General features: G+C 40.7%; 1 protein-coding gene across 1 annotated transcript in view; it reads right to left on the reverse strand.

The window, feature by feature from the left end:
* Positions 1-20,717, reverse strand: part of fbxw8 (F-box and WD repeat domain containing 8) — a 39,487-nt gene that overhangs the window by 7,393 nt on the left and 11,377 nt on the right. Inside the window, exons 9-10 of the mRNA XM_017705055.2 lie at positions 8,755-8,882; positions 91-264 (exon numbers count right to left, since the gene is read on the reverse strand). Coding sequence (XP_017560544.2) covers positions 91-264; positions 8,755-8,882 — 302 coding nt within the window. The remainder of the gene's footprint in view (positions 1-90; positions 265-8,754; positions 8,883-20,717) is intronic.

The raw sequence follows: 20,717 nt of genomic DNA on the forward strand, positions 1-20,717 counted from the left end.
ACCAAACATGTCTGCTCAACTACATCTGAAGCTAAATTTGTGTATATCTGATTCTGTCCAAGCTCTTCCTTAAGAAGTCTTTCCTCTCACCTGTTGTGCATCTCCCAGAGTTTCGTCCCCATCCTCATTTCCCACACGCTGACCAATCCCTCGCCGCCACCACTCACAATCTTCCAATCATCTGCCTGCACCGTGGTCACACCCAAGTGATGAGCATACAGGGAAACCACAGAGGTGCCGGTGCGCAGGTCAAACACCCTCACCCTGAGAAGAGAAAACGAAAGCATTAATGAATTAAAAGATGGATGATTGGACGGGTAGATGGATGAGATGTCGGTTCCTTTGCATTAATTGCCAGTTGAATTCATTTCTAACGAAATAAGTTCCACTGTTATTTCTCAAGCCATCAACATGTGGCTTTGTGATTATCAAACATTGGCTTTCACTCCAAAGGAAACATAATCAGTGGCCAAAAAAAGGCACAAAGGATTTTGAAACCATCTGTGCCACAGTTCCTTAATGGTACCAAAGGCAGCCAAGAGATGACTGCATGTGGTCGCTTTTCTCAACTTAATCACCGAAATCTAATTATGCTCAGACAGGAAAATGCTTAATGTGAGTTTTAAAGATATTGAATTATACATGCATAACTAAGTACGTTTTAATGTAGCAGATTTCAGACACTGCGTGGACAAGTGTGGACACAATGCGTTTAATATCACAGAGGCGCTGTCTGTCTCTCTTTTCAGGGGTGGAATACAGTTACTGGCAGTTTCCGTGCGTCATTAATCTCATGTTGGAACAAGAGATGATTTCACTAGGCTGTCAGGAAACACGCTTCTTTCAATTAATCAAAAATATGATTTTCCAACAGGTCCTCTTTCAGACTCTCATCAGAAAGTTTTCTCTGTTTGATCTCTTAGTTACTTAGTTAAATAGTTACTTATCGCTGCTGTCGGAAGAAAACTTTCTCCATTTTTGTCGTTTTTCAGTTTTTTACTTAATTTGAAAAGCCCTGTTGCCCTTTAGATTGTGTGCAAATTTCATGAAGAATGGACCAAAAGAAACAGCCCAAAATGACTTGGCAATAACTCTGGTTCCATTGACTTACATTCAAAGTAAAGTAGTTTTTTCCTTCTCCTGTAAATTTACCATTTTGAAGATACAAGCTTTTCTTTCGACAGCAGCGATATGCTGTATTCTCTCATTTAAGAAATACTGCTACTAAAATAAGAAATGTTGCTACTAATATTACTTTCATGTCCTGAAGTGATGCAGAAAAATGCTTGTTATATGTCAGAGTTGATTACGGTATTGCTCTTTTTAGTGGACTTCCCAGAAAAAGAAAACATCCTTTACAACTAATCTGTCTAATATGCAGCAGCACAGATATTCATAAAAATAAAAGAGAGCTCATATCACCTCTTTTTAAAAAGATTGCTTTGGCTACCTATAAAGTTCTTTTACGTGTTTTTAAAGCTCAAAATGGCTTCAAAGCACCTTTTAAACTATGGTAGTCATTCACATAATTAGGCAGTCAAGCTCAGTGCACACCTAAGAAATATCTGAAACCATATTGTTAATAATTTTGCTTTTATTAATAGTTATAATGCAACCAACTTTATCTTTTCACTGTTTTTTGTTTACATTTTTTAAAATTTTATTATAATTTTTACTAATTTTTTAATAGTTTTTGCTTTATTTTGTAAACTCTCTATGTAAAACTCTCCTTTGAGCTGCTACATGAAAAGGGCTATATAAAGAATTATTATTATTGTCATTATTATTATGATTATTAATAATAATATTGGTGTCATTATTGTTATTAGTAGTAGTAGTAGTAGTATTATTATTACGCTCACTGCTGATCATTACTAATTGAGCAATCAAGTGATTATTTTGATGATAATAAATCCATTAATAATGTGCATGTAATTTGTAGCAGCATTTATATTATATTTGATATTTATTTACATATCTCTGCCGTCAGAACAAAACTTTGCATCTCCATTTTTGTCTTTTTCCATCTTTTTTCATAATTTGAAAATGCCTGTTTCTCTTTACATAGTGTGCATTTTTTGGTCAAGGGACAAATAAAAACAGCCCAAAATGACTTGGAAAAAAGTCTGGTTCCACTGACTTACATTAAAAGTAAAGTAAGTTTATTCCCTCCTCCTGTAAAGTTCCCACTTTGGAGATTTGGTTCTGACAGCGGCGATATACATTTTGATTTATATGCATATAAACTAGAAACGAACGCAAATTCATGAGATCCTGCTGGTGTGGGTTTCCTCCCTTTCAGTAAAGCACATAAAAGCAATTTGAACGCTAATAGCTACCCCTTGCGGGGAGCATTCAGACTACGTAATGTGGCTTTATAATGACGTGCAGTTCCCCTATTTATCAGTCAAATTGAGAACGTATTAGTATACCTGTTTGTAGAGAATGTATATTTACAGAGAATGTCTGATGCATTTTTAACTGCGACATTAATTTAAAAAAAATCCTAAGTCTTATTTTTATTATAAGAAATGTCCTCAAACATTAAAACTATCACTGTGTACTAATCAATGATGACAGCCCTATCGTGTGCGTAGGAGTTTGCTAATGACATTCATCCATATTGCGCATTATGTCTGTGAATAAAGCACAGAGCTACAGCCACCCCCCCACCCCACCACCCCCCCTCCCTTTGTCTCCATCTCTGCACCACAAGATTCTCTAAGGCACAGCAGCTTTTCTCTTCATCCAACACAGAGACTTTCCAGTTCGGAATGAGTACAACTCATTCTCCTACCAGGCCATTTTCTCTCACTCTTTCAACGGAATTAATTGGAGAGAGGGGAAGAGATGCATTAGGGCCTGGCCTTTGGCCACTCTAATGGACACTGCTTCTTCCTTTCTGCTCGGTGGGTTTGGGACTTCGCCCACAGACAGTTCAGACGAGGCCAAGCCGTCTCTGGCACTCAAAAAGAGCGTTTTGTTTAGCCACTTCATCACAGAGACAGACAAAAAGGTAAGAGCCTCCTCCTCTCCCACCGTCGCAGATGGGTGGATGGAGAGAAAGCCGTAAGGACTGGGCTGTTTTAAAAGAGGCCACAGCTGGGCCCTGCGACATGAGGCCCTCACTCTTGGCCGTCCACTTACTGCCTGAGAGAAAACGCAGCAGGAGCTTATCTACAAAGACCCGCCAGCACTTTTCGTCACTTGCCAAATAGTGCTCCCACTGTCATCCACAAGAGAGAGTGAATAGCTCTTTATCTGGCAGAGCAACTCGTACTCCGAGAAGCAGGCTACAGATGTGTTTCGACAGGGGAAGACAGATGTACCTCCTTGCTCCTCCAGGAGCAGCTTTTGTCCGCTAAATTAATACCACCAGGTCTCAGATAATAACACCTGTCCATTTCACTGGAGAGTATTTTTTCTGCAATTTTCGGCTTTCAAATTTTTTTTGTCTTTTTTTCGCTTCGTGATGCTTAAGGACTAAAAAAAATCTATTTTCTTATAACACTCATCACTGGAGGCTGTATGGGAAAGTTGGTTGGCCCTCGTGTTCCTCCTATACGGCGGAAAACACACTGGTTTATTTTCATTTATAAAACGCACACCGGCCATTTGATATCTGTAAATAACTGTATTTATCAGTCTCGATCCAGTGGCTGGATCACATGCCAGGTACCAAGGGTTTTTACTGAACTGGGGAAATCTGCTTTTAGTTACTGCACCAGCGAGCTGGACCCTCACTACAGGACACACTAAAGCTCAGCTCGCAGGGTCACTTGGTCATTTTAAACTTCTACTCTCTAACCACCTCCACTCTGCCTGCCACCGTTTTACCTGATTTCTTACCATTTTTATCTTACTCTCATTATTTTATTATCTATTTGTTATTTTATGCATTTATTCATATTCTCATTTTTATTTCATTATTGTTTTATTAATATTAGTCATTTTAATACATTTATTAGTATTTGTTTTCCTCATTTTATTTTAACTTGATTTTATTAACCATTACATCTTATGTATATTTTTTATTTATTATTATATTTTATATATGTATTTTTTATTACTATTAATGTTTCACTTTTTATACTTACCTGATTCGAGTCGTCATTTACTACTAACAGTCATTAGCAATTTTACCTTATTATTACTATAATTATTCTTTTTATCATCAATATTGTTCTGCACTAAAAATGTTATTTTGCTCTTTAATGAAATTTTACAAAGTAATGGAAAAACATCCGTGATAAATCATCATCTTCATAGCAAGGTGCATTAAAAAGCCAAATTGAGGATCTTGCCCAATCTGGCAACCATGAACAGGTGTCTTGCTCTGTTTCAACAGCTGTGAGCGGTGAGACAGTAGATCATTGCCTTAAACACTAAAACACCTTTTTGGTGAACTTCTGTCACTGAAAAGGGGAGTGATGGCAGTTTTTAAGGCGTTCAAAACAGCTTTATACCAGAGTCAGATATCACACACATATATATATATATATATATATATATATATATATAAATAGTGATTTTCTGGATGTGAGTGTGTTCGTTTAACCATTTCCAAGCCTCTCCTCGAGGAAGTCCAAGCAGCTCCTGGTTTGACCAATCAGTGCCTCAGTAAATTGAGCTCATGATGTCATTGATGATATTAACAAGTCTCTGTGGCGGCTGTGAAGGTGTCAAAGAAAAATATGGACCAAAGAAATTATTGTTACTTTTTATTGTTTTTATGTTTATTTGAATTATGAATACGACTTTATTCTACTGTATATTGTGATAATCACTGCTGAGGTCAATTGTTTAAACATTTGCTTAGATGCCTAAAACTTCTGCACAGTACTGTACATACACATAACTTTACAGAAGAGGGCAAAAACACTCTTAAACTTCAGAGAGATCTTATTCCAAGTGAGTTTAGAGCTTTTCTATTGGTCCAATCATCATAAAATCTTCACACACCATAAAGGGTTGAAATGATGTAGAAATATAAAAACCAACAAAAATGGAGAAACATGATTAGTCCAACAGAAATGCATTTTTGTCATTTCTTAATTTTTATATAATATAAACACACTAGTTATCCTGTGCATCCTTTCATTACAATTAAAAAATACTTTTTCCTTCTTCCGTAAAGTCACCATTTTAGAGATACTAGGTTTTGTTCTGACAGTGACGATATGTAAAGCGCTGTCTAGGACAGAAGATGGAGCACAAATTAATTTTATATCATACAGCGATCAAAGTCAGACATGACAATTACAGTGTGTAAATTATTTACAATATTACATGTCTTATTTATTGGGAAAGATGTTGGCTGTTGATGTGTTGTGTGTATACACACACAGATGTGTATATATACATATATATATATATATATATATATATATATATATATATATATATATATATATATATACATATACATATATATATATACATATATATATATATATATATATATAGATAGATACACACACACTATATTTCCAAAAATATTCATTCACCCATCCAAATCACTGAATTCTGGTGTTCCAATCACTTCCATGGCCACAGGTGTATAAAACCAAGCACTTCTACAGACATTAGTGAAAGAATGGGTCGCTCTCAGGAGCTCAGTGAATTCCAGTCGTGAAATTTCCTCACTACTAAATATTCCACAGTCAGCTGTCAGTGGGATTATAACAAAGTGGAAGCAATTGAGAACGAGAGCAAGTCAATCATGAAGTGATAGGCCGAGTAAAATGACAGAGCGGGGTCGGCGGATGCTGAGGCTCATAGTGCGCAGAGGTCACCAACTTTCACAATCTTTCTTTTCTTGATGCTTCAGCAGACCAAGAGATTTTGAACAATTTTGTGCTCCCAACTTTGTAGGAACAGTTTGGAGATGGCCCCTTCCTGTTCCAACATGACTGTACACCAGTGCAGAAAGCAAGTTCCATAAAGACACGGATGAGCGAGTTTGGTGTGGAAGAACTCGACTGTCCTGACCTCAACCCAATTGAACACCTTTGGGATGAATTATAGTGGAGATTGCGAGCCAGGCCTTCTTGTCCAACATCAGTGTCTGATCTCAAAAAATGCGCTTCTGGAAGAACAGGCAAAAATTCCCATCAACACATTCCTAAACCTTGTGGAAAGCCTTCCCAGAAGACCTGAAGCTGTTACAGCTGCAAAGGGTGGGCCGACATAATTTTAAACCCTACAAATTAAGAATGGGATCTCACCCAATTTCATATGCATGTGAAGGCAGACAACTGAACACTTTTGGCAATACAGTGTGTGTATATATATATATATATATATATATATATATACACTGCTCAAAAAATAAAGGGAACACTCATATAACACATCCTAGGTCTGAATGAATGAAATATTCTCATTGAATACTTTGTTCTGTACAAAGTTGAATGTGCTGACAACAAAATCACACAAAAATCATCAATGGAAATCAAATTTATTAACCAATGGAGGCCTGGATTTGGAGTCACACACAAAATTAAAGTGGAAAAACACACGACAGGCTGATCCAACTTTGATGTAATGTCCTTAAAACAAATCAAAATGAGGCTCAGTATTGTGTGTGGCCTCCACGTGCCTGTATGACCTCCCTACAATGCCTGGGCATGCTCCTGATGAGGTGGCGGATGGTCTCCTGAGGGATCTCCTCCCAGACCTGGACTAAAGCATCCGCCAACTCCTGGACAGTCTGTGGTGCAACGTGGCGTTGGTGGATGGAGCGAGACATGATGTCCCAGATGTGCTCAATCGGATTCAGGTCTGGGGAACGGGCGGGTCAGTCCATAGCTTCAATGCCTTCATCTTGCAGGAACTGCTGACTCACTCCAGCCACATGAGGTCTAGCATTGTCCTGCATTAGGAGGAACCCAGGGCCAACCGCACCAGCATATGGTCTCACAAGGGGTCTGAGGGTCTCATCTCGGTACCTAATGGCAGTCAGGCTACCTCTGGCGAGCACATGGAGGGCTGTGCGGCCCTCCAAAGAAATGCCACCCCACACCATTACTGACCCACTGCCAAACCGGTCATGCTGAAGGATGTTGCCGGCAGCAGATCGCTCTCCACGGTGTCTCCAGACTCTGTCACGTCTGTCACATGTGCTCAGTGTGAACCTGCTTTCATCTGTGAAGAGCACAGGGCGCCCGTGGCGAATTTGCCATCCTGCACGGTGTTGGGCTGTGAGCACAACCCCCATCTGTGGACGTCGGGCCCTCATACCATCCTCATGGAGTGGGTTTCTAACTGTTTTTTGCAGACACATGCACATTTGTGGCCTACTGGAGGTCATTTTGCAGGGCTCTGGCAGTGCTCCTCCTGTTCCTCCTTGCACAAAGGTGGAGGTAGTGGTCCTGCTGCTGGGTTGTTGCTCTCCTACGGCCTCCTCCACGTCTCCTGGTGTACTGGCCCGTCTCCTGGTAGCGCCTCCAGCCTCTGGACACTACGCTGACAGACACAGCAAACCTTCTTGCCACAGCTCTCATTGATGTGCCAAACTGGATGAGCTGCACTACCTGAGCCACTTGTGTGGGTTGTAGAGTCCGTCTCCTGCTACCACGAGTGTGAAAGCACCACCAACATTCAAAAGTGACCAAAACATCAGCCAGAAAGCAGAAAGGTACTGAGAAGTGGTCTGTGGTCCCCACCTGCAGAACCACTCCTTTATTGAGTGTGTCTTGCTAATTGCCAATAATTTCCACCTGTTGTCTGTTCCATTTGCACAACAGCTGTGAAATTGACTGTCAATCAGTGAAGCTTGATTTACTTGGAGTTATATTGTGTTGTTTAAGGGTTCCCCTTATTTTTATGAGCAGTGCATATATATATATATATACTCCTTGCTAGTAAAAGGTTGGACCCCCTTTTGCCTTCAGAACTGCCTTAATTCTTTGTGGCAGAATCTCAGCAAGGTGTTGGAAACATTCCTCAGAAATTTGGTTGGTTATTTGAGTTCCTGCTGTCTTTCTATCATCTGGAACCAGTCTGCCCATTCTCCTCTGTCCTCTCACATCAACAAGGCTTTTTCGTCCACACAACTGACCGCTCACTGGATATTTCCTCTTTTTCTGACCGTTCTCTGTAAACCCTAGAGATGGTTGTGTGTGAAAATCCCAGTAGATCAGCAGTTTCTGAAATACTCAGACCAGCCCGTCTGGCACCAACAACCACGCCACGTTCAAAACCACTTAAATCCCCTTTCTTCCCCATTCTGATGCTCGGTCTGCACTTCAGTTGTTGTCTTGACCACCTCTACATGCCTAAATGCATTGAGTTGCAGCCATGTGATTGGCTGATTAGCTATTTGTGTTAAGAAGCAACTGAATTTTATTATTTATCTCTGTGCTGAAAACTGTTACACCTTACATAAGAAAAGATAATTCACGCAAAACAGCTCCATATTAAACAGCCATTAAATCCAAAGCCATCGGGTGCCCATGAGAAAGTCTGCCTACACCTCACAATGTCAAACTAAATTGTGTGAGACACATCAAATACATTCCACCTTGTCCTAATGAGCCGAGGGGATAATAAGACATATTAGACTGTATTTCCAATGGAAACTTAACACCAGCTGCATGTGAAAATGAGACGGAAGCTGATCAGTCAGTAGTTATTAAACTCGCCTGGTTTGAGACACATTTTGCAGTCGCTAGAGGATTTTAAACTGTCAGACAGATGACAGAAGTGTGTGTGCGCTGTAAGAGGTGTTATCTTTGCGTGTGTGTAAAGTACCTCCTGTCTTTGTTCCCACACACCAGCAGGTGTGGGGGAGCATCTCTAAGGTTGATGCAGGTAAAGTCCCCTGGTGAGTTACCCAAACTCAGCTCCGGCTGACGAGTCTCCAGGCTGTACACTTTCACCTGAGAACAGAGGAAAGACAGTGAGGAGAGAGAGAAAGAGAGGGAGAGACAAAGAGAGAGAGACGTGCTCTGATGCTGGCGGACGTCCAATTACAGCACCTGCTCATGCTCCAGAGCGGACACACTGTTGACAAGTGACATATCTTGCAATCTCAACAGACTTGAACTCTTGCCCTCAGATTTTCAACAACCAGATGACTTGGGTAGAACTTTCACAAAACTCCAGAGTAAGATCCTTTTGAGGACAGTATGGCAAAATATAACAATCCTAACAATAATGTTAATGCTTCTTTTATAGTCTTTGTTCAAGATATTCTAGATATTTACCAGGTAACTATGAGCTACAACCTCTAAAATACTATTCATTATTTATTATTTAGGGTAATATCGTGGTAAGTACCAAGGCTGCCTAGCTAAACCGCCCTGCTTTTACCTACTAGCGTGATGGAGTACATTGTAAATTACCTCAAAATAATCTGGAATAACAAGGTGGTCCGTACAAACATACACCTCATTTTGTTGTGATGTCACATGTTTAAGCAGGAAAGTAAATAGGAAATACCTCCAAGTACTGGGGAAAGTAATATGGCTAAAATTATGATACAAAATGCAAAGGCAGTTTTCTGAAGTCAATGGTGAAGACCCAGTAAATCCATTATAAGAATAAATGCTGTAAAGTCACTTTCGTTTCTAGATAATAAGCAGGTACACACACAGATCAGGCATAACATTATGACAGTTACAGACTGTAGTCCATCTGTTTCTCTGATACTCTGTTAGCCCCCTTTTACCCTGTTCTTCAGTGGTCAGGACCCCCATGGACCCTCACAGAGCAGGTACTATTTGTGTGTTTCGCTGGTCTGAGTGGATCAGACACAGCAGTGCTGCTGGAGTTTTCAAACACCTCATGGCCACTGCCGGACTGAGAATAGTCCACCAGCCAAAAATATCCAGCCAACAGTGTCCTGTGGGCAGCATCCTGTGACCACTGATGAAGGACTAAAGGATGACCAACACAAACTGTGCAGCAGCAGATGAGCTGTCGTCTCTGACTTTACATCTACAAGGTGGACTGACAAGGTAGGAATGTCTAATAGAGTGGACAGTGAGTGGACACGGTGTTTAAATATCCAGCAGCACTCCAGTGTCTGATCCACTCAAACCAACACAACACACACTAACACACCACCACCACCACATCAGTGTTACTGCAGTGCTGAAACTGATCCACCACCCAAATACTACCTGCTCTGTGAGGGTCTATGAGGGTCCTGACCACTGAAGAACAGGGTAAAAGGGGGTAACAGAGTATCAGAGAAACAGATGGACTACAGTCTGTAACTGCAGAACTACAGAGTTCAGCTATACAGTAAGTGGAGCTGATACAATGGACAACGAGCGTAGAAACAAGGAGGTGGTCATCATGTTATGCCTGACTCTCTGTCATTTTACTGGGACTGATATGCTGAAACACATACCATGATATAGCATTACGAGTCACATTTAAAATGCTATGATTTGTCTTCTATCACTACATCCAAACTCCTGACAATACACCAAAATTTCAGACCGCTATGCTAATTGGGAGCTCCCACAAAAGCATGCAACTGATGAGTGCTCTTTAAGTACTGACAGCCCAGATAGTGACATAATTTGTCATCATACCTATTATATCATCATATTAACTCCCCCTTACACTTCAAACAAAATATGGGTAGTCTTTTAATAGAGAAGCTACTTTCTGTCCCTGTTTTGACCTGTCGAATGGCCACAAAGGGTCAAAGGCCTCAGACACACTCTGTCCAAGTCTGCATAACAACTCGCTGGTATCAAAGTCATCAAATATGGCAGTTATTTTACAACTGCATTTATCCACTTGCTGGCCACTCTGGAAGAAACCTCTCCCTTGTAGCTTCACTTCACTGCTGTATAGTTAGAGGCTGTAACCCATCTGTCGAGGCACCGTTTGTGTTGGCCATCCTGTAGCTCTTCATCAATGGTCATGTTTTGACCACAGAGCTGCTATATACACTGAATTGCTAGATACTTTTAGGTGGTGGTCCACTTCAAATCTAGCACTCATTTGTAAAAACACCAGCAACACTGTCTGATACACTCATTTCAGCACCACACACAATAACAGCAGTCCTGTAGGCAGAAACTAACCAATTATGAATGGGATAGAGGGGGGCTGATAAACGCAGCAATAGATGGCCTACAATCATAATTTTTCAGCTGTACAGGGGACCTACAAAGTGGCCAGTATCTGGTTGCACATGGCAGTTTTTCTAAAGGGAAAAAAGGGCAGTTAGTGGAAGCACAAGGCAGGAGTTTCTAACAAAGTGTCCAGTTAGCAGATGCACAAGGTGAGTGTTTCTAATAAAAAGGCCAGTTAGTAGAAGTACAAGGTGGGTGTTTCCAGTAAAGTGGCCAGTTAGTGGAAACACAAGGTTAGTGTTTCCAGTAAAGTGGCCACTTAGTGTAAACACAAGGTTGGTGTTTCCAGTAAAGTGGCCAGTTAGTGGAAACACAAGGTTAGTGTTTCCAGTAAAGTGGCCAGTTAGTGGAAACACAAGGTTGGTGTTTCCAGTAAAGTGGCCAGTTAGTGGAAACACAAGGTGGGTGTTTCTAGTAAAGTGGCCAGTTAGTGGAAACACAAGGTTAGTGTTTCCAGTAAAGTGGCCAGTTAGTGGAAACACAAGGTTGGTGTTTCCAGTAAAGTGGCCAGTTAGTGGAAACACAAGGTGGGTCTTTCTAGTAAAGTGGCCAGTTAGTGGAAACACAAGGTTAGTGTTTCCAGTAAAGTGGCCAGTTAGTGGAAACACAAGGTAGATGTTTCTAATAAAGTGGCCAGTTAGTGGAAACACAAGGTTAGTGTTTCCAGTAAAGTGGCCAGTTAGTGGAAACACAAGGTAGATGTTTCTAATAAAGTGGCCAGTTAGTGGAAACACAAGGTTAGTGTTTCCAGTAAAGTGGCCAGTTAGTGGAAACACAAGGTAGATGTTTCTAATAAAGTGGCCAGTCAGTAGAAGCACAAGGTAGGCGTTCTCCAGTAAAGTGGCCAGTCAGCGGAAGCACAAGTTATGAAGTTATGCTCAATATATCCAATACAGTACACAATCCATTGTAGACAGAACAGTGTTGCATGGTATGAAAGGCTTAGCACAATAATAACTCACTGGCAACCAATGGGAGCCAACTGTGTAACAAATAAATAAGTAAATAAATGAATAAATAAATAAATTCTCCATCGGCTGGACTCAATGCCCTCAAACTAGTCTGCAAACTCATTCAATATGGCTGCTAAATAATTGGTAAATTGATGGTTGCAACTACCATCTAAAAGACTTTTAAAGATAAAAAAAAAGAGAATAGCCAAATTGGACATGAATAATTGAACCAATAGATAAAGAAATCAAACAAAAGCAAGGGAAGAGGAGAGAACAGCATGATGTAAGCTTTGAGAGAGTGCCAGCTGTTTAGTGGCTCCTCTACGGGCCAGACACTCTTAATTGTGCACTGCCCTCCAGCAAGCCAAAACCTCAGACAGGAGGCAAAAATTACAGCCGACTGGATTTGGTCTGTGAGAAAAGAAAAGGAAAATCGGCTTCCTCGGCTTTGGCAGACAGGGACCGGGTGCCATAAGGTGGATCTTTCCCTAACAGGAAGAATAGGCGAAGCAATTTGTCCTTGAGAAGAAAGAATAATGTGGACAAATGGCTTACCCAATGGGCTGACTCAATTATTTCATTAGAGTTGAACATTAAGGAGATACAAGCAGTAAATGTCTTTTCAGACTGGAGATTAATGCCCGCTTGTTTCAGAGACAGCTTTAAATGTGAATTGGGCTAAAGTACAAGGTGAGATTTCAAGTTTTTTTCCTTACTGAAAAACTTACCAATGCCATTCTAGCTTTTTAACAATGTATGATGCGAACACACAGTGAACAATGTGGCTTTTGACACATCTATGGCCAGGGGATTGTCCAGACCCAGATTCCGTGAACACTAAATAGAGGTTTTAATGGTGAAACACCACTGGCATTGCAATTTATCCCAGCACAAATGTCCAAGAAACCAGCACTTAATGTTGATTAATGTTTTTATTCTGATTCTTCAGATTCACGGTGACCTGCTTTACAGACACGGACACTTCTTTGGTCTTCAGATTCACAAACAGCAACAGCTACAAATGTGAATCAGGTCTTGATCTCCTGTTAGTTCTCATGCTCATGAAACAATGAAGGACAGCTGGCCAAAAAAGCAACTAAACAGCCTATTGTCCAATTAATTACAGGCCCCTGAAATTCCCATATGACTTGTCACACACGGGTGTAAATGCCCTCAAATTGGACGTGTCCATGTTTCAACTTAGGCTTGAACTGATAGTTGACATCTATTACAACTGTCAAGTTGAACAACATGGCCAACAACATGCTGTCCGTGGCTTTAACCCTCTATATGGTCAGGACCACCAGCAGGTCTAACGTTTTATTACATAAATAATAAACCTCAGGCCCAATCCCATTTCTTCTTTATACACCTAGAGTGTCACCCTAACTCAGTTCCAAGGGGTAGTGGTTGAAATCTTCCCCTATGAAATGGGAAAAGCCTTTAAAAAAACCTAAAAAAAATAAAACCAAACATTGCTTCATTAACAGCTACTAGCGCTGCTCTGCAGGTGACCCGGCCTGCCTTCAGTGATGACAGAGGAGGGTTCAGCATCTTCACTACCAGGCTTTAGATACATTTAGGGTATCGTATGCTTTCAAAGAGGGGGGCAATGATTTATCACCACCTGCCCCTAATTCTTCAGTGATATGAAGCAGAACTCCAGCTATTTGTTGGAATTTTCCCGTTCCACCTTAAATGGTGCAGCGGTTACATTCTGGTGCTTCAGGCATCAGAAGTGCTGGTCTACTTAAGGTGGAACGGGAAAGTTAGCATGCTATTAGCATTTTTATATGCTTGTTATGGAGAAAACGACCATAAACCATTAAACTAAGACAATACAATGGTTATTGTTATTGTTAACAGGGAATATTCTCACACTGGTGGGTTTCTCTGGTCGCTCGCGCAGCCGTCTTGCCGGTTTTTCTTTTTTTCCACATGACACATGTTTGGAGCACGCCTCTGAAAAACCTCCGATTGGAGGGCCATGTAGCCCTAACGCTTCGCCCTACCCCGCTATCTCAACAAAAATTGGGACACCCTACCCCTAGATGTGAATGCGCAAAAGAGCTAATTGGTAGGGGCAAGTGTGAAATGGGATTGCACCTTTGTATTAAATTAAAATAAAGATGGATATAATTTCTCATTAGGTCAAATGATTTTAACAAGCCTTCTGTAAAGCTTGTGCAACCATAGCATCAGTCGCAACAAAAGCATGCATCTGATGGTGAAGCATGTTTAGTGTATATCTATGTAGAAGCTGCACTTGACACAGCTTTCAATGTGGATGGATGCCGCTCCTGTTCTTTTAAATTCTGCTCAGCTTCCCTGTCTGGCAGCGTCTCTCCAGAGCAATAGAACAGGATTTGCAATAAGCTTGAATCCCAGGATGCTCTGCTCTAAATCTCTCACTTTCAGCACCTAAAGGTGCAATACAGCGCCGCATTTTCACCAGACAGACTGTCTGCTAAATGTGAAAGCGGCGCCTCTGGGTATGCCAGCGTGAGCTCTGCACCATGTGTGTGCATGTGTGTAAGTGTTCCAGGCACACAATGTGGTCCACAGACACACTCACACACACACACACACACACACACACACACACACACACACACACATAAAACAGCAGTTGCCCAGTTGCCTCGAGTCCAGCTGAAAGCCAAAGATGATGATAAACAAAAAGAAGGATGATCACTCTGGCCCCTGCCGACACACATACACCACAGACCACAGCATGTCCTCCAGACAGGCAAGAAAATGAGCCAGCAGACAGACAAAGGAGGGAAAACTGCATAAACACAATCTAACACGTTCACAAACACTCGTACACAAAAAGGTCTCGACTTACACTCAAACGTAGCCGGCAGGGCTGCACAACATGGACATAAAATATATTTAAGCAATAGAACATGAGAGGGAGTGTGTTATCGTGAAATATCATCACAGCCGTGATATTGTTCGCGATATCACACAACCTCGAGTGTTCTATTGCTTTTACACAACAGTTAAATAAATAGACAAGAAATAAATAAATAAATAAATAGGTCAGTGAACGCGGCGTTCAATGTTTTAACGTTCACAGTTCCTTCCGTCAAATTATAGCTCCTTAACAAGCAGCTTGTTGCTACGCCAGAGTAACGAGCCCCGTGCACTCGCTGCACAGCCGGCAGATAGTTTGGGAATTTAGTGTAGCCTCATCTTCAGAGTCTGACCACATCGGCTGTCGGTCAAATGGGAGCTTAAAAGTATCCATTTCTTGTTTGTGGCCAAGTAAGAATTAAAAACATTCAAACAGCTTGAGCGTCTCCAATCAAAGTATTTTGATACAGCGCTTGTGAAAAACCCGTGATGTTATGGGCTTTCAGGTGGACATTCAGGTGTTGCTACGTGGTTGTAAGGCGGTTACTAATTGGTTGCTATAGCATCCTGAGTGGTTGCTAGGGTGTTGCTAGATGGTTGCTATGCTACTATAAGTGGTTGTTATGGCATTTCTGAAGTTTGCTGTGGTGTTGCTAGGTGGTTATTATTGTATATCAGGTGGTTGCTACGGTATTGTTTGGTTATTCCTATCTTACTCCAGGGTGTTGCTAAGGTGTTGCGAGGTGGTTGCTATGGCATGCCAGGAAGTTGCTACGGAATTTCAGGTAGATTCTCAGGAGTTCATAGGTTATTGCTACCTTATTCCAATGCGTTGCTAAGGTATACCTAGGTGGTTGCAATGGTGTCCCTGATGGTTGCTAGGGGTTAAAACATACATAAAAGAAAATTAGCACGGATTTATTTTTCACACCTCTAACGTTTGGCTTTAAAATGCCTTAGAAAGTCTTAAAACTTGGTTCCATTTTCTGCTTTTCATGCTCCAAGTAACCCGCAACACATTTAATGATGTTAAAGTCTGGGCTTTTATGTCGGTAATGACTGCTTGTCTGCATCTGTTCATAATCATTGCGTTTATTGTCTCACAGTGGAAGGATGGACAGAAACACATGGATTTTTTTTTGTCGATAAGAAGAGTGGAGCATGATTTTCTTCTCTCAAAGATGAAAGCTTTAAGTGCTGCTTATCTGGTGCATGGGGAAGTTTTGGTGGTCTACCAGGTTTTACAGGGGGTTGTTAGGAGTCCTGTTTTCTTTGTATCCTTTCACTTTTTTTTGGTACTCCAGTTTTAGAAACTCCTGATTTTCTTCTCATTTTTTTCATGCGAGTGGACTATTTTACATCTCATACCCTGAAAAATAAATCACTTGCATTTAGTGGCGGGTCAAACTGAAAAGCAAATAAGTGAACGGTGGTCTGACGTTTGCACAGCAGTGTAAATGCAAATGCAGCAAAATATTTGAATGAGATCAACTTGCGGTGAAGTCTGAGACTTCAGCATGCATGGAACCATGTCCTAAAGAACTGGAACCAAATCAAACTCCGAGGTCAGAAATTTGAACCCCCTTAATCCCAAAAATACTATTATAAACATTTACGAGTGTGATATTGTTTTTTTTTCTCTCTCTCTAAACAAACCGGCTTAGGCTTTAATATGGTAAGTTACTGCAAACTGATGAAGAAAACGCGCTCATTTAAATGAAAAGCTAGGCATCCCCAAACTTTTGACGGACAGTACATGCGAAGACACACTGGAGGTGTAGTGTGATGAATATTTTCATTACCAGTGGAGCGAACTCTGGAAGTCTCCTTCCTTTCCTTAACAAGTTTTAATGAGGCATATGCCTGCTCGTTAAGGAACACAGAAACACCTCGGATTCAGCAGTGTGTGTTCTGGCAACTCTAACTTCCCTCGCGCGGTACGAGAACCCCGGCAACACACCACGAGGCCAACAGACATGACAATGACACGCAGGCAGAAATGGTGATAATCATGAATTGGCAAAACGGAGGGATGTCAGGCCAGCCATCCATGTAGGAGAGAAACAAGACTAACATGAGGTCTGATGGTAATTTGAATGTGTAACAGCAGCAGTGTGCAATGCACTTCTGCTGGATTAAAAACACATCAACGCTACCAGTCAGACTTTAAGATATTTATGAACTGCTTCGAGGGGGTGACTGTGGTGGTCCCCCTTGCCAGGCTGGTCTGCCTTCTATTGGCCAAAATCACTCATGTGGTTACCCATGTTGTTTACATAAACGTTAGAGATTGAAAACCAGATGTAAAAATTTCTAGAAAGTGGTTTTGCTTAACAAAACGTGCTGCTACATATACGTACTGCTAGATATAACTTCCAATAGCTGCTACCAAAGGACAGCTATGGGACAAATGGACCATTTGGGCAAAGCAAGGTTCACAATGCAGCACTTAGCTAGTATCCTTCCATAAAAAGGCTGAGACAGGACTCAGGACATTTTATTTCAAGTAGGACATTTTTGGCAAGGTGTAGCTGAAATAAGAGTTGTGTCCATTTCAGCTACTGTCCCCATTGGCTAGCTTGGTAGTTCGATTTCTGTGAAATGAGGTCTTAAATAAGATAAGAAGTTAAAGCTAGGCATCACACCAAGAGCCGACCACTTTAATGGCTAAACAGTGCCTTATAACACGTCCTAGACAGGATGATGTCAAAAGGGGCCAGCTCAACAGGGGGGACCACCGTGATCACACAGGCTTTAAAATCTGTGCTGAGCCACAGTTAAAGCCACTGTTTATATATATATATATATATATATATATATATATATATATATATATATATATATATATATATAAAAAGCTCCCACTTTATATTAAGTGTCTAATAACGGTGTAGTTACACATGAATAACATAAGCAACAACAATGTAACTACTGTTGATTTAGTCAATGTTTTGCCTCATGTAATTACACAAGTGTAACTTCTACAGAGGAACTTTCCTGTAAGTAAGTGGACAGTTACTGTATAGTTGTTATGTAGGTACTTGGCAGTGGATATACAGAAGTATGCAGCACATTTATTAAAATCATAAATTACATGTTAAGATAAGGGGACGTTTGCTGTTCTGTCACACACACACACACACACACACACACACACACACACACACACACACACACACATAATATATATATATATATACATACATATATATACATATATACACATACACACAGGCCACTTTATTAGGTACACCTTGCTAGTAAAAGGTTTGACCCCCTTTTGCCTTCAGAACTGCTTTAATTCTTCATGGCAGACTTTCAACAAGGTGTTGGAAACGTTCCTCAGAGATTCTGGTTGGTTATTTGAGTCCCTGTTGCCTTTCTATCATCTGGAACCAGTCTGCCCATCTCCTCTGACCTCTCACATCAACAAGGCTTTTTCGTCCACACAACTGACCGCTCACTGGATATTTCCTCTTTTTTGGGCCGTTCTCTGTAAACCCTGGAGATGGTTGTGCGTGAAAATCCCAGCAGATCAGCAGTTTCTGAAATACTCAGACCAGCCTGTCTGGCACCAACAACCACGCCACGTTCAAAGTCCCTTAAATCCCCTTTCTTCCCCGTTCTGATGCTCGGTCTGCACTTCACCAAGTTGTCTTGACCACCTCTACATGCCTAAATGCACAGTTGCAGCCATGTGATTGGCTGATTAGCTATTTGTGTTGACAAGCAACTGAAGAACTGAATAGTTTAAAGCTGAAACTGGTTACAATGTCACAGCACTAGCAACATAAACACTAGCTAAATGTTAGGAAAGCTGGCAGATACAATGCAAGTAATGTATTATTGTGAATTATTACATCCATTTACTGCTGAAAAAAATAACTAGTAGTAATAATAAACCTACAACTACAATGATTTTTATTCAATGTTTTACAAAGTATAATAGATAATACATTCAATTAAACAGGCCTAATTATGCCTACTTTGAAATGAAACTTGTAGTCAGTCAGTGTTTTTAGTGCTTATGCTCTTATGCTCAGAAAAACATAATGGCATAAATTTTCACAATAAGGGAAAAATATCCTCATATTGCCCACCCCTACATATGATTCTGAAAGGATTCACCCAATATACACTCACTAACCACATTTTAAACACTGTGTCCACTCCCTCTCCACTCTATCTTGTCAGTCCACCTTGTAGATATAAAGTCAGAGACGATAGCTCATCTGTTTGTGTAGGTCATCCTCTAGTCCTTCATCAGTGGCTTCAGGACGCTGCCCACAGGACGCTGTTGGCTGGATATTTTTGGTTGGTGGACTATTCTCAGTCCAGCAGTGACACTGAGCTGTTCAAAAACTCCAGCAGCACTGCTGTGTCTGATCCACTCTTACTGCAGTGCTGAGAATGATCCACCACCCAAATAGTACCTGCTCTGTGAGGGTCTATGGGGGTCCTGATCACTGAAGAACAGGGTAAAAGGGGGTAACAGAGTATCAGAGAAACAGATGGACTACAGTCTGTAACTGTAGAACTACAAAGTGCAGCTATACAGTAAGTGGAGCTGATAAAATGGATCAATAAATTGCTCGGTGAGTGCACATAATAATAATGTAAATATCTTCACATCAAGATTGACATTCTACACACTTCATAGTCTCTGTTCCTTTTCAAATTGTGCTGGATTACAGAGCCACATAGCAAAAACTGTGCTGCTGTCCAGTTAAATGGTTTCTTCTGTCCAAATGGACCACTCACTGCAGAGATGTGTAAATGTTTAAGACTGGCTAACAAGGATGCCACAGAACAAACTCAAACGGATACAGCATTCTGCCGCTGTGAGCCAAAAGACGAAACGTGAGAGGGTCACACAGCCCTCCTCTGACTTTGAGAAATTGCTCTGTCACTCAAACTTTCGCCCCTTTCTCTGCTCTGCAGCTCCTGCAGCCGTCTCACTAATGAAAGTGTTTAAATGGTGGTGATGTCAGCGGAGGAGCAGTGCCAAGCTATTGTCTAATACAGAGCGACACCATCTGCACACATCCATCTCACACTCATCTAATTACTATCAACTACATTACAGCCTCCTACACTATTAGCAACAAATGTTCTACATCATACCAAAAAAAATGATCAGAATCAGAAAACGTTATTGATCCCAAAGGGAAATTGCAGGGAAATTCTATGGCAACACTTTTTGGTCTTATAATCATTTGTTTGTAAATTAATCATTTTAATGATTTTAATCATTAATCTCCTATTACTGCTCATCTTTATCACATGTCTGTGAAGCACTTTCAGCTGCCACCAGTATGAAAAGTGCTCCATAAATAAAGATACTATTAAAGATATTTTATTACTTAAGGAACTACATGCAGTAGATTCTCCATCAAGGACACACATACAGCCAGCTGCATAATTACTAGCAAACCTTGTAAAGATGGACTCAAAGAGTCAGGAAAACTTGTCTTTGTAGTAAATTACCTCAATATCACATTACGAACTGGAGAAAAATACAGTCTTTCAACTGAAGCTAATTTTATCTAAGATAACACAAACTAATTATAAACAAAATATAATTGTTTTTAACGGTGAACCTGAGTATTCAGAACTCTTCAGCGGCCTTCCATATAAATGCCTATATATGCCTATTTCTATATATCTTAGAACAATAATGAAAAGGTTTCAAACAACCAGAGCTGCAGTGAACCTGCCTCGAAGAGGGTGCAAGATATGTAGCAAGAAAAAATAGATGTAAGAGGCTTTTGGCAGCAAAAAGAAGGAAGGCTACACTGAAACCTCA

Source organism: Pygocentrus nattereri, chromosome 20, assembly GCF_015220715.1.
Source record: "Pygocentrus nattereri isolate fPygNat1 chromosome 20, fPygNat1.pri, whole genome shotgun sequence".
Taxonomy (NCBI): domain Eukaryota; kingdom Metazoa; phylum Chordata; class Actinopteri; order Characiformes; family Serrasalmidae; genus Pygocentrus; species Pygocentrus nattereri.